Source organism: Stylophora pistillata, chromosome 11 (assembly GCF_964205215.1).
Source record: "Stylophora pistillata chromosome 11, jaStyPist1.2, whole genome shotgun sequence".
Classification (NCBI taxonomy): Eukaryota; Metazoa; Cnidaria; class Anthozoa; order Scleractinia; family Pocilloporidae; genus Stylophora; species Stylophora pistillata.
Genome location: NC_142529.1, coordinates 25699501 through 25714132, shown reverse-complemented (window position 1 = coordinate 25714132; position 14632 = coordinate 25699501). Strand labels below are relative to the sequence as shown.

The 14632-nt window shown below is 39.7% G+C and overlaps 2 protein-coding genes and 1 pseudogene across 2 annotated transcripts in view; 1 reads left to right on the top strand and 2 right to left on the bottom strand.

Annotated features, from left to right (window-relative positions):
* The window catches only part of LOC111336746 (uncharacterized), a 139607-nt gene that overhangs the window by 31822 nt on the left and 93153 nt on the right, over positions 1-14632 (top strand). The gene's annotated exons all lie outside the window — the stretch shown is intronic.
* LOC148720834 (uncharacterized) lies at positions 695-2014 on the bottom strand. Its single transcript, XM_088739760.1, has one exon. It carries the CDS (start codon positions 1969-1971, stop codon positions 982-984), a length of 990 nt encoding a protein of 329 aa, XP_088595886.1. The 5' UTR covers positions 1972-2014; the 3' UTR covers positions 695-981.
* On the bottom strand, positions 8301-11287 carry LOC148720833 (uncharacterized; annotated as a pseudogene).

Here is a 14632-nt window from a genome sequence, read left to right as displayed (position 1 = left end):
AGAACTCTGAATATTTTTAACTGGCCCACGGCCGTGACATGACGCAAAAACATCCTTCTTGGTAACTACTTCTTGTTCAACACTGACTGAAAATTTTTGTAGCGTGGCTTACTATTAAAGCAAGGTCGTAATATCAATATATCAACGGTATGTATCTTAGGAAACCCCCCCGAAGGCGGAAAAATAAAGGAGTTTGCCGTGACGCGTGATGGCCATATGATATATTAACAACGAGTTGTGTGACCAGTACCACTTTAGTCACGTCATTCGTAATTAGAGCGTGGAGTTCCTGAAAAAAAAAAAAAAAAAAAAACACTGTGACACAACCCCTGGCGTCGTGAGCCTTATGACTACTGCTTGCATTGATTACCGAGGATGACACTTTTTGTTACTGGGACTTGCGATTGCATAAGTCTAGATTAATTGAGAAGGCAAGTGATCTGAATGCCTTGCCAGAGTAATTAGAACAAATCGGGTGCTTTTTGGCAAATGCGACCGTTAGAATTTAAAAAAAATAGTTTCAAGCCTTTAAATATCATTTCCCGGCTCTTCTGTTTGTTTGCTATTTTTTAATTCATGATTCTCCTTTCAACTTAGGAATTTTGATTGCGATTGGCTGATACCTTCTTGAACAGCTGTAATGCCATGTATCGCCTTAATTCCCGAGTCAAACATAAAAAAAGTTCTCAAAACATATAATTATAAATTTTTTTTATTTAAAATGGATTAAAACGTTACATTTACTGGAGAAATTTGAAGTAAAAAGAGTGGTTCAACAGTTGAAATATGCTAAAGAACAGATACGTCGAATAGTATTTCTATCGGTGCCTAAGAAAATTTTTAGTTAATTGCGCAGAGGGCACTGTAATTTTCCACATGAGATAAAAACAGAACCTAGAGGAGGCATTTTATTTTAAAGTCCATTGTTCAAGTTAATTTTGGTTTTTCTACATGACTTTTTTTTTTGTCCTTGGAATCAGTTTAGACCGATCCTTCTTTCTCTAATCTCTTCATAATATTCTCAAGCTTATCCGCTTTCTGCCTCAAATCTTTGGCAGCGTCTGATCCTTTATTTTCCACCAGAGCTCTGATAGTGAAGCCAAGTTCGGCAATATCCCATGCCAGGAATGCAGCGCTGATTCCAATGATCACGCCACCAGCAATTTTGCCAGCTTTGGCTCCAGCTTTTATCACATCATCGGTGGCTCCAACACTTGCCTTGCCAGCTGCTTTTGCACCAGCCTTGCTAGCAGACTCTGCACCCGTCTTAACAGCTGCTCCTGTACCAGCCTTTCCGGCAGCTCCTACACCAGCCATTCCAACCGCTTTTGCACCGGCCTTACCAGCTTCTGAGGCAAAAGCTTTGGCTGTTGGTGCTGCAAAGGCCTTGCTTCCTTTGTAAGCCTCAGTAGCGGCACACAAAATAACAGCGAGTAGCTTCAACACTGGTTTGCTCCACGTTTTAGCCTCAGCTAACGTGAAAATTTGGCGCAGTCTGGATATGTCTTTCTTTTCCAACCACCCTTTGATAATGGCCTGTACATCCCTTATGCTATCCAGAGCTTCCTTTAAGTCACACTCCGTCTTCTTGATTTCTTTCGAGTTCATGAATAACTCTATAATTCTTCCCGTCAGGTTTGTACCTGCTCCCATAAAGCCAATAGCCATCCCTGAGGCTATCAAGGGTGTAGCAGCCCCGACCGTCATAACTGTCGCGATTCCTCCGATGAGTGTAATGAAACCTCCCAATATACCAACGGAAGTTCCACTTGCACGAATTATCTTGCCATCACTCCAAACTTTGTCAAGTGCATCAGCCGCTGTACGGAGACCTTGGACGGCTTTCTCTACTTTGGGAAACATAACGTCCGCGTTCTCTCTAAACCGTTCGGCGTCCTCCTTATCCAACTGTGACTGATCAACGCTCAGATCAACGACCACACTATCTAATTCACTGAGAAATTCCCCCATTCTCAGTTACGCGATCTGTGTTCCTGCAGAGTAAGTTCCCGCAAAGGCAATCAAAATTGCCATCATAATCATTACGTTACGGAAAACTGAGAATAACAAAGTCGTGTAAATACAGCAGGTAAAAAAAAATTGCCCCACCCCCATAAAATGGACAAGATAATAACATTTAGTTTTTGAGTGCGTCAATTTGCTTCGTGGAGAAACATTTCATATCGAACAAACCGAACCGCTGTTGAAAAAGGCATCGCTGCAATGATAATTCACTTTAGAGCATTGGGTTAAATAGATCTCTCCGAACGAAAGAGTGTCACACACAAAAAATCATTTAGTTGGTTCGCTTAAAAATTTTATCAAATAAGGAGCTGTCCCAGTAAAAATATGCTTGTTCATATAAATAAGGCCTTGACCCCTTTTGATGGACACAAAGGCTTGTCAACTTATCTAAGAAATTTCCTCCGTGCGTATGTTTTGTAGAGCGGAAATAATTATTCGTTATTATAAGAACATATAATTGAGATTAAACAATTCCCTTATTTCGGAGTTCGCTGTGAAATATACCTGTGTGTAGGGAGATGAAATAAAAGCACAAAATATAATCATAAGGAAAAAAAACCCAGCCCATTCTCTAGAATAAGAGCGGTACCATAAATAATGATAAATTTATTCGGTTTTGTCAAATTTAATACGTAAATATTTAATTCGCTGGTGAAGAATCGAAGAGCAACGTGATGCCCAAGAATGATTGCTTTGTTTTGCATTTATTATGAAAGAGTGCGAGGAATAAATTACGCTTTGATATTTGGCAAAATATTCCTATATGAGCCGGATATAACAATTTTTAGCGCAACTAGATCAATCTTGCATAATTACTTAAGTACCGATACAGAAGTAAGGGATTCAGTTTCTCATTAGCAGGAAGCAGGTCAAGTTAGTAATCGAAAACTCATCGCGGGACAAAATTTAAACCTTTAAAGCCCATGTACTGAGCCGAAGATAACTTTCATTCGCCGACTGAAACTTTGTTGTGAAAGTTACCTTTTGTGCACTGTTGGTAGCCTGCGAAGCAAGCCCTTGGGGAAAGGAGGTAAGACTGAGGGAAGCGGAATGTGCCGAGGGGAGAGGGAGGGCTTGCTTCAGACCCCAACTAACCAACGAAATTTCCGATCTCGTATGGACGAAAAATTCCCATTGGCTGAGAGCAACACGCTGTCAATCAACCCTCGAACTAAACAGTCTCTCGTGGCGACTACCTTTTAGAAAATGGCGGACGACGGTGATTTCGAGAAGTTCTGCCCTCAAGAATCGATGTCAAAGTAGAATATTTGTGGCAGCCATCTACTTGTTCAAGTTCAGGGCCTTGATAGGAATGGCGTCTTCATTCTCAAACTTGCCCGTAATCACAACATTGCAAAGCCGATGGACGTTGGAGCCAAATCATCATAATGTTTAAATTTGTATCCATCGCTGAAGTTGAGGGTTGTCCTTTCCTCGGCGAGTCAAAGAACGCTTCCCTGCTAGATGGAGGTTTTGCATGTGCCGGGGAGGGTACACGCAAGCTCTTTCTACCTGGACTTTTTCCTGTCGGTGTTGAGGACTTTCATTTCGACGAAACATCGCGGGAATCCGGACATTGAGAAGCGGCTTTATTCAACAATTCATAAAACTGGCAAAAACTGTTAGCTTTTCTTGCACAAGGAAGGCATATAATTTGAGATATGTGCGACTTATTTTCAAAGTGAAAACCGACCCTTCGAAGGCGATCGGCGAAGACACACTGAAATTCTTCCCTTTGACTCTGATTAAAAATGTTTACAAAACTCTTGAAGCCACTTCCAAATTTAATTCTTGAATCTACTCCACAAAACCGGCAAACTACGTCTTCTGGATTAACTTTTGGCCTTCTCCCTCTCTTAGATTTTGATACCAGATTCTCCTTGTAGTCTGATATTTCTCACTCACGTGGAGCAAGTTTTAGTTTTTGTTTTGACAGTTTGCATGGTTCACTGAGCTCTCGCTAATGGCGCTTTCCGATTGGTTAATTTTAAGAGGCACTGATTGACATATGCAAGACGATATGAAAACGAAAATAGTGGGCGTTTCGTTAGTTAGTGGGGGTCTGTGGCAAGCCCTCCCTCTCCCCTCCGCACATTCTGCTCGCCCCAATCCCCCTCCTCTCCCCGAAGGCTTGCTTCGCAGGCTACACTGTTGGCAAATCATGAAAGGTTTGCAGCTGTATATGAAGAAGATGCATCTTCCCACCTTACTCTATCTATCATTTTTTTAGCCGGATCAAAGACAGCAACTTAAGCTGTACAGAGTACATAGTATGTCAGACCTGCAAAATTCAGCTTCTTAAAAGCAAACTGGCCGGTGCAATTAATTTATGGTAACAATGTCAAACAAATAGCACTTTTGATTGGTTCATGGCTAATCATAGGATTCTTAGAAAGAATGGTTTCTTTGCATAGATCGCACTTTTTTTTTCATCAAGGCAAGACTTTTTCTGCATGAACACAATGGCCACATGTATGCAAAATGAAGGTAGTCATCTAGGGAAAAGTCCCTCATGAAGATGATGTTTGTATGCAGAACGCGTAGCATGTTATTGACTTACTACGCTTGTTGTTTGAAAGCAGAATTTTCCTTTAAAAAGGAACGTTTTCCTTATGAATCTTAGGAAGTTACTTTGTCTATAAGATAAAACAGAATACGTAACAGCAATTTTCCCAGAGTTTCTCGAACACAGATCTGCCTGTTTGTCTATATTCAGTCTTTTCTCGGTAAGAATTTTAAAAAATTTCTCTGGACGACAGGATTTCACAAACGAACCATTTGTAATCAATTAACTCAGGTATATTGAAATTTGTAAAGAGGGGCTCTGCCTGTAACGTGACAGATGCAAATTTGTTTTGATTTTAAGAGCACAAATTATAATATGGAAATGAAACCTATCAGATATCTTTCGGGAAAAAGTCCCTCGCGCACATTTTGTTTACAAAACTATTTGCTTTTCATTGGCTTATGTCAGCTGCTTTATCAAAGGGATTTACCCCCAAAATTGGACCTGTTCGTTTATATCAAAGAATTCACGTTATATCATTAATGGACATTTTTGTGCCCAGACTCTCAGACTGTATGACAATTTTTTCAACATATATCTCTTGGTTATCAATTTGCAGTTTCAAAGAATATGCAAACGTTTTGATAATCAAAAGCTCTGCTTTTTCTTAGAATTTACTGGAAATTGTCACTGTAAGAATTTTTCACTCAGTCTGGTACCATCAATTTCTCCTATGAGCTTATGCTTCGACAAAATAAAAGTTGAAATGCGAATTGCCTTAAATACTTAATTTATCAGTAACAAATGTTTATCATTCAGATATACCCACTCGATCATTCCTAATTCAGTTTAAAGGTTGGGTAACAAAACATTTGACTGTTTTCTTGGAAAATTATATTTTCATGTACATCTTTCGTTCCTAAAAAAACTAATATGAACAGTTGAATTATGAATTTTGACTCCGAAAGGCAGCTACTTTGCCACAGCGGGAAGCGGAACATGAATGAATCAGTTCCTTAGTTACGTCGCCATGCTTTAATCTAGATTAGGATTAAGTTTCACTTTTAACGAGTACAATAATGTTTACCAAGACTCTTGCTCTGCGAAACAAATGTGAAGGAAAGTGCAGCAATTTTACAACTGTTTATTTCAACCTGAAGAGCATGAAATTTGATTTTGCAATCATAAATTTGAATCATTGCGACGAATTTTAGTATGTAAAGTGAAACAGAAAGCTATTTCTCTCAAAGAAAGGATGGTTAAAGTATTTGCGGCCTTAATTTCCGACCCTTTTTACTTAACTTTCTGTATAGTCTTAGTGATACAACCAAACAAACGAATTCAACAGGAGAATTTGTACCCTGCTTGAAGAGAGCGATTCGAATTAAAGATGCAACCAAGCGTGCATGAAACATAATTTATTTAGTCCAGCGATTGCAACATGCGGCGTCATTACAAATATTTGTGTTTGTTTCAATCAGTTCTCTGCACCAAAAACCGTTGCTGTATTCTCCAGAATAAAGGGTGAGATCAAATCGTCGAGCTTTTCCCATGGAAGCTGTAATGATAAAATGATACTCATTCGCTGATAACCAACCCACTAGGCCATCCTTTGGAAATACTTATTCCATTGAGCATTGTACAGTGGTTAATTCCGTGCGCCTCACTCCTAGTGTTCCGTACAGTTCACTCACATCAATTTATTTTTTCACTAATGTTTTGTCTTGCCCGACCGACTTCGTCGAAAAGGACTCGAAAGACTGCTCACGCTAGTTAGCTGCAGTTAACAAAATGCATTAATTGGTTTTGTCACTTTTTTTCTTTTGTTAGTGCCGAATTGGTAAATATTGCTGATCATAAAACTAACAATTTCCTTGATTATAATTAGTTTAAAAACCTATTTTCCACATATTTAGTTGCCGTTTTGTTATCGGACAGTTCAACACCGGGGGGGAAATGGCTCAGTGTTGGTGTTGAGTGCAGAAAGCAGCAACAAGGAAAAATTATCCCATGAAAGGAGAGCGAACTTATGAGCACAAGCTAAGCTGCCAACTACCATATGCATGAGAACCAATCTCCAGGAAGATCATTGACAGTTATATTTATATTTTATTGTTTAAGTAACGACACACAGGAGTACAATAAAGGCGAGAAACAATGCAAAATGAAGCAGTTGATCATTTCAAAAACTCTCGTGGCTTTTTCTATATTTTTTTAATTACTAGAACGAAAGAACTTCTCACAGGTAACTTTTAAGTACAGATTTTCTGAAGTAAGAAATTTGGAAAAAAAATCAAAGTTTGCCATGGTATAGTTACTAAGGTTAAAGCAAAGAATGAATGAACTCGTATAAATCTGGAATGATTTCATATGAAATGTTGACAAGTAAATATGTTCCAAAACCCACAGAAAACCCTAACTGTAATATTTTATGATAAATGACCATAAAACAATATTTTGGCGATACTTTAACAAAGTGATAACAATTTGAAGAGAACCAATTCTTTCGTCATCATCAACATATCAACCAGTCGAGTCAAAAAATGAACAAAAACTAGGCTGAAAAACTCGAAAGATAAAACTTTAACTGCGCGAAGACGCAGAACGATAAAAGTGGTCCTTAAAACAAAACACCTGAATAATTCCATTAGAGGAGAAAAAAAAATCAGTCCTAAATCATGAAGTTCTTGTTGATCACTCTTCCCTTGACATGTAACAGCAGATAAAGTTGTTACCAACCTTTTTGCTTTTTGAAAAATAAACAAAATAGGTCAAACTACGAAATTAAAGGATCCCTTCCAACCACAATACCCTGCGCGCATCTATTATTGTTTTGATGCCTAGTCAAATAGAAAGAACAATAAATTTGGAACGCGATTGAGGAAATTCAAGACCTCAGTGAGGCAAATGTACTCGGATGAACGAGGATTTCTTTCCACTTCACGACTTGTCCAATACCGGATGGCAGAGAAAATGGCGGATTTCACATATCGCGCGCGCAATGTATTTTGGTTGGAAGGGATCCTTTAATGTAATCCATATACTAGAGAAAAAAATTAAAAGAAGTAGATTTCCAACTGTAAGGCACTTTTTCATTTAACTGTTGGAGTCAGTTTGAATTGTTTCATTAATTCAAGTTCCGATTACAGTTTAAAAGTATCCTCGATCTCCTTGGCCTTTTCCCTTAGATCTTTGGCTGCTTCATGTCCTTTGTTTTGAACAAGATCCTTGATCGTAAAGCCCAGGTCTATAGCGTCCTTTACTAAAAAGGCAGTGTTTGCGACAACAATTATGTTCTCCGGGAATTTTCCAACTGTTTTAGAAACTACTTTCACCAGATCATCTGCAGCTTGTGTTCCTGCCTTTGATGCTTCCTTTGTTGAGGTTTTTGCGCCAGCTTGAAGTACGTCATCAGTTGCTTGCGTTCCTGCATTTGCTGCTCCTCCAGCACCACTTTGAAAAGCCGCTTTCGCACCCAAATTAAACACTGCTTTTTCAAGAAAAGTTTCCGCTGCTCTTTCCAAGGAGGGGATCCCCATGGAGTAAAGAACTAATTCCCGAAGAATCATCAAACCCGAGGGGAGGTCACCTTATGAGCATTAGCGAGGCCATAAATGTACATCAGTCGTACGCTTTCTTTCTAGAGTGACCAATCATGGATCCTTTTCCTAACGACGTTGCAGTTGTCTCCGGTTTTCTTTCGAGAGTTTGTCGGCCTCCTCTATTTCCGCAGAATGACTGTCATATCTATATTTGGCCTCCATGTTTACTAGAGCTCCAGAAAATCCAATATACTTATCGCTGCAGCACCTCCATTCATTAATGTTACAACTCCTCCTACTACACCCGCGGTGGTTCCAGTGGCATGCTTGGCCTTGTAGTACCACCACGTTTGGTCAAGTCTATCAGCCATTGCTCGGAGACTCTTGCCGGTTTTTTTCCTGTTGGAAGTCAATGCATTCGTCTCGTCTTTGAACTCTTCCCAATCTTTCCTATATTGCAACTTCTCATCCTCAGAGAGAATATTTATCTTCTGTAGGATTTCGTCCACCACTCTTTTTCTTTCTTTCTATGTCAAAGCAAGAAGTCAGGATTTTTAAGATATAGCAGTCGCTTGTTTTAAATCGGCTTGCAAGATAGATGTTACTGACGTAATATAGATAAAAAGTCACGCATACATAACGTGGGATTGCCTACTGTATTTTGGTAGAAAGAGCATTTGTAGCACAGATCCATGGACAAAAACCGAGAAAATATTCAATAAACGGACATTTTCTATAGCTCTCCTTGAAGGTGTGGGGAGATCCAAATATTAAGAGAGACTTTTTTTTAAGACCGCGTGAGAGGTGGCACATCGACTGAAAAATGATTATCCTCATATTTAAGTCAGAGATGCCTAATAGTGAACTTAGAAACTTGGTAAGGTTTTTTTCCCAGACTTGCTTCTTTATCCCAGAAAATTCACGAAAACTGAAACGAGCGTCGGTAGCCGTAAAATGGCGGAAATCAGTGCCCGAGTAGAGTCAGATGAACTTTGCTCATGAAAAGCGCAAAAAGAAAGAAAGCTCAAATGAATTTGACAGTTTTTTATAGGAGGGATTGAGGTATGGCTTAGGTCTAAAACAGGACCATTTCGTTTAGTTTTAGCTTCACGGAAAGCTTTTAAAAATCACCTATATTTCGAATTCCAAATATCGCATTTTGGAGTACATTTTCAAGTATCATTTTCACTATGCAGTATAACTCTAAATCAGTTCAGGTTAATTTCATGATAAGTGGAAATAGTGTTGTTTTCGAGGATACAAAATTAATTTGGGGCTTTTTATTCCGCACGGAAAAACCAGGCTAAACTTGGTGAAAAGTGCAACGTCGTCAGTTACATCACGACATTATCTAATTAGGCACCCCGTGTTTTAATCCGTAATTCCAAGCATATTTTAGAAGTTAGCACCGTGGTCGATAAGGAAATCAATACAGCAAGCTAGCCTTGCATAGCTAACCACGGCAGATTGGTTTTTATCTCTACTTTCGTTTTAAATTCTCATCCATTTTTCATGGCGGAATTGTTTACAAAACACACTCCTTGAGCTTGATAATTATAAAAGAAAACCCTCCAAGTTTGTATTTTGACTCACCTACGCCCATTGTGGATATTTCATCATTTGATCCCTTACTGTTCTGAAAACAAAATAAATCTTCACATTCTTTTCAAAACTTTAATAGTTCATCGGAAGTATGCACCAATATATCCCACGTGAACAAAAGATTTTAAGTTCTGATGTACAATTGATAATCAATAATGTAATTTTTAATTCCCCATTTTCAGTTTTCCTGCTTCAATTTCATATTCCCCATTCCCTTTTTAGTGATATCGGATATAAGTGGTTTGATCTCGTAAAGCAAACGTTTACTTGGAATAAAGGATATCAGTGTGAGTGCAACATATTGTCGATTTATCCACTTATGCAAATTTTTTTTCACATTTCACGTGACTTATGACGTCCTCTTTATTTATGTTTTGTTTGAGAGTTAATTTTGTTGTACTTTTTAGTACGGAGCCAGTTATTGCATTTGAAGGCAACTGTTATTACATTTGGAGCCAGTTATTACATTTGAGGCCAACTGTTATTACATTTGAAGCCAGTTATTACATTTAAGGCCAATTATTACACTTGTGGCCTCAACATGGCCATGGAAAAGAAATGAAAACAGGACAATTTCTTTGACTCTATGGTTAATGTTGAAAGAACTATGAAAAAAGAAAAGAAATGAAAGAAAATAATCGAAATTAATTGACAAACGTTTCGGAAGACAACTTCTAAAACTCATTAATAATTCATAACTTTGATAGCCAATAAAAAATGGCTGAATTCGTCACGTGCATGAGTTTTGATACCCAATGAAAACACAGATGAAAACCACACGTGTTTTGGATCACACATCAAAACCACGTGTGGTTTTCATCTGTCTTCTCATTGGACATCAAGATTAATGAATCAAAACAAAACAAATTGAACACGAAAACGATACTTCAGTTTAATTAATCATTGTAATTAATCAGCTACATTGTCAGTTATTTTTTTTCGTTGACAAAAATTTTTAAATCACAATTCGTAAACGAAGAAGCGTTAAAACTGAAAAACCTTGTGAGCTTTTTTCCTCGTATCCGTTTCACTTTAATTTCTCTTCCTTATTTTCTGTCTTCGTTTCTGCCCCTAATAAAGCTCACTCCTTGTCGCGTGCTATCCTTCATCTCGGCATCGAGACAACGACAGAAAATGGCAAATCTGAGACTGCTTTTCAGTTTCTTCTAAATGCCTTCGGATGCCATAAAGGGTTCTTGCTGGATACACCTTCCCTTCACTATTCGCAACCTCCTGGACAAATTTACAAAGCCAGCAGTTTAAAGCGTTGGCATCCATATCTGCCAAATCTGTACTCAACGACTGAACTTTGTACAAATCTCCATAATCTTTATAAGCGCCACCAGAATCAAATACAGGAACTTTAACTTTTCTATTTATCTGCCATTCGTGAAAAATTTTAATCGCTCATTTTGTTTTGTAAGCAGTCGACTAAGGAATGCTTCCTTGCAGCAACTTTGATTCTTCTTTCCCAGTTTTTGGAGAACGAAAACGGCTGACAGTATTCGCTGCAAAAGACTTTGCCATCTTTACTACCACATGACTTACAATGAACAACAACAAATTTCCCACATTCTGATTACTTTTTAAAATACATAATCTCCTGGGAAATTAGAGCACTGAAACAATACCCTCTAATTACTAAAGAAGTGTTGATAGTTTTAAGCCCCGGCCAAACGAGAAATGCTGCGCCTCGCAACAAGACGCAACATTGTTGGGTCACCCAACATTTTCTTGTTTGGCCAACCTGTTGCGAGTTGTTGCGACGTGTAGGCACTTGTTAGATAAAGTTTGACGACGGTCAAACTTTCTTCGCAACAAGAGCGAACATTTCCTTTTTTCGTGTCCACAATGCGTGAAATTTTCTCGTTTGGCCAGGTCAACGCAACATGTTGCGCTAACGCATTCGTATCGCACTCTCAAAATTCTCAGACACGTCTTTCAAGATGGCGGCGTACGAGGATGAGCTAGAAACGATTCCTGCAGAAGAAAGCCAGAGAGACAGAGCTACGAAAAGAAAAACAGCGCGAAAATGTACTGATCAAGAGGTAGAATTATTGATTGACACTTTTGAGCAACAATTTTGTGTGTGGGACGTCTGCAATAAGGAGTACCATCTAAAAGAAAAGAGAATTGAAACGTTTAGTTTACTGCAAGAAACACTGCCAGGTATCTCGTTAGCTGAGATTAAGAGCAAGATAACTTCTCTGAGAACTCAATTTAGCCGTCACGCATGCGTCGAGCATGGATTCACGGAAATTTTACGTGTTGTTGGATATCGTTTGGTCACCCTCTTCAATGATAACATGTTGGGCGACCCAACAATGTTGCGTCTTGTTGCGTGGCGCAACATTATTCTCGTTTAGCCGGGGCTTTAGAGGCCATATCAAAAACTCAGGCTTCGTGTTTGACCGGGGTCTCCAGATACCTCGAAACTATAAAAGCACTCGGCCTACGGACCCGTGCTTTTATCTGTTTCTTGGTGTCTGGAAGCCCCGGTCAAACACTCGCACTCGTTTTCGATATATTACATGAAGCCTCTGTCGCGGCAACAAATTGAAGAAGGTAATCAAATATTTCGAGAGCATTCGGAATACCGGTAGTTACATATGAGTGTATATTTCAAAGAAAATGACGGATTAAAAAAAATCCCCCATATGAAGCAAGGGTTGCTAAGCAGATTTCTTTGTCTAAACCTGACGCGAGACATGTAAAACGGCTGAAAGAGAGGATCAAATCTTCCATTGCATTTTCACTATTCAATGTGGTCTTTTATTTCGCCCTTTACGACGAGAAATAAAGCACTTACATGTAGATCTACGAGATCTTTCACCTACCACCCAGTTCCTTGAAGTGTGCAAAAGAAAAGAGAGACAACGAGAGACAATTCGTTTCAAACTGAAACGGTTTAATTTATTCTTATTGTATTTCCTCTTTTCAAGGATTTCAGATCGACAGCACCTCTGCTGTAGTACTGAGCATGTCGCTGCTTGCGCCATTTAAGCTTGCTTCGGCACAGTTCGTTGTCTGGAACTGGCTGTGGTGCGAGCAAATTTGCCGTCATCGGAAGGAGACTTCTCGTCCTCCTGTTGAAGAGACGCTGTGCTGGACTAACTTGGAGGTGGGTTGTGGCGGTGATCGAGAAGGGCTAGAAATGCATCCCGTCCACTCGATCTGCACTCTCTGAGAATATTCTTAGCTTCCTTCACTGCACTCTCTGCTTTACCGTTACGCTGACTGTGATATGAGCTGCGCGTGAGATGTTCAAAGTCCCATTCTATCGCGAACCTCAGGAAGTCATGTGACGTAGACTGTGAACCGTTATCACTCACCAGTCGCTCAGGTATGTCATGGCGCGCAAGAGGAGCCTTTAACTTTCTGATGACACACACTGACGAAGGAGATTTCTAATGGTCGAGCTCAAAGAAATTGTTGTAATAATCTGAGGTCACTAACTATGTCTTTCCTGCGACCTCAAACAGGTCGGCGGCAACCCGTTTCTAGGGTCAAGTTGGCGTTTCATGGGACATCATCATTTCCTTAGCTTGGCCTCGTTCACATTTACGACATGCCTCACATGTCGACACATAGTTCTTAATGTCACCTGTCATCCTGGGTCAATATACACACTTACGCGCTCTGTTTAGACAGCCGTTGACCCCAAGATACGAACTGTAAATTCGTTTTAACAGCTCGCTCCTTCAAGCAGGCAGAACCATAACACGCTCTCCCTTAAAAATGAGGCAAGAGGCCCTCCTGGATAGACGTCTTGTCCCGCATGTTGAGATAAGGGGGATAATACCAGGTAAGTTAATCATGTGCTCCGGTCAGCCCTTCTTGATCACAGTCTTTAACACCTGAAGAGACTCGTCTGCCTCAGTGCCCCGCTGAATTTGTTAGAGCCTTTCTTCCGATACCGGAAGGTACTTGATCATGTTAATGGTTCAAATTCAGAGTCGTCTTGTTGACCCGCAGGGAGAAACGCCCTTGAAAGTGTGTCTACCAAGAACATCGTGTCTCCCCTCTGACGTTTCATCTCTAAGTCGTACTTCTGTGGGCCAATGATCATGCCTTGCAAACGCTTGCGGGCACGATGCAAAGGCTTCTTAAAAATTGATTCCAGTGGCTTGTAATAACTGAAAACTACTGCCTCTCTACCAAATGCGTAGTCGTTGAACTTCTCCATGGCGAAAACAATCGTAAGCATCTCCTTTTCAATCTGTGCATAACGGAACTCTGTTTCCGTTAACGCTCTGCTTGCATATGCTAAGGGGTGTCCACCTTGCATAAGGGCCGCACCAAGACCACTTTGACTGCTGTCACACTGCAGTTCTAACAGCTCATCGGGCTTGTAGTATGATAGCAAAGGAGTAGACGCGATGAGGCTCTTGACCTCATTCCAAGCCTTTCTTGCACGTCAGGCCAACACCATTCTACATCCTTATGTGTAAGTTCACGGAGTGGTTTCATCACGTCAGAAAGGTTTGGTAGGAAAAGACTGATGTAATTAACCATACCATTGAGACGACTTTTCAGGTCGTGGTATCTCAGTAATCTCTTTGATTTTCTGCGGATCTGGCTTTAGACGTTCTGTTGTCAAGAGACGCCCATGAAAGGGAACTTCCTTACACCAAATGAATGTAATATGCTACACCGACTAAAGAGTCTATTTTCAATTTTACTACCGGTTTTCCCTTCATAGTTGCTGGAGTCGCGTAACTTTTTCGCTCAAGTATTGAAAAAGTTTAAACGATTCCTACGATTCGTCTCGCACTTTTCTAGATCTTGTATTGCATAGAATTAGTCGTTAATTTCTTAAATCGTACAGCTATGTATAACAATACGGTTTCATTTGACCGATGGCAATCTTTTTCGCGCAAAAAAGTCATGTCTCGGTAATCTGAATATTCGCTTCCCTAAACAGAGATAAGCCAGGTACTTCAACAAGTTTAAAGGG

Excerpts from the sequence above, each read along its gene's own strand:
- LOC148720834 (XM_088739760.1), bottom strand. The coding sequence starts at position 1,971 with ATGGGGGAATTTCTCAGTGAATTAGATAGTGTGGTCGTTGATCTGAGC.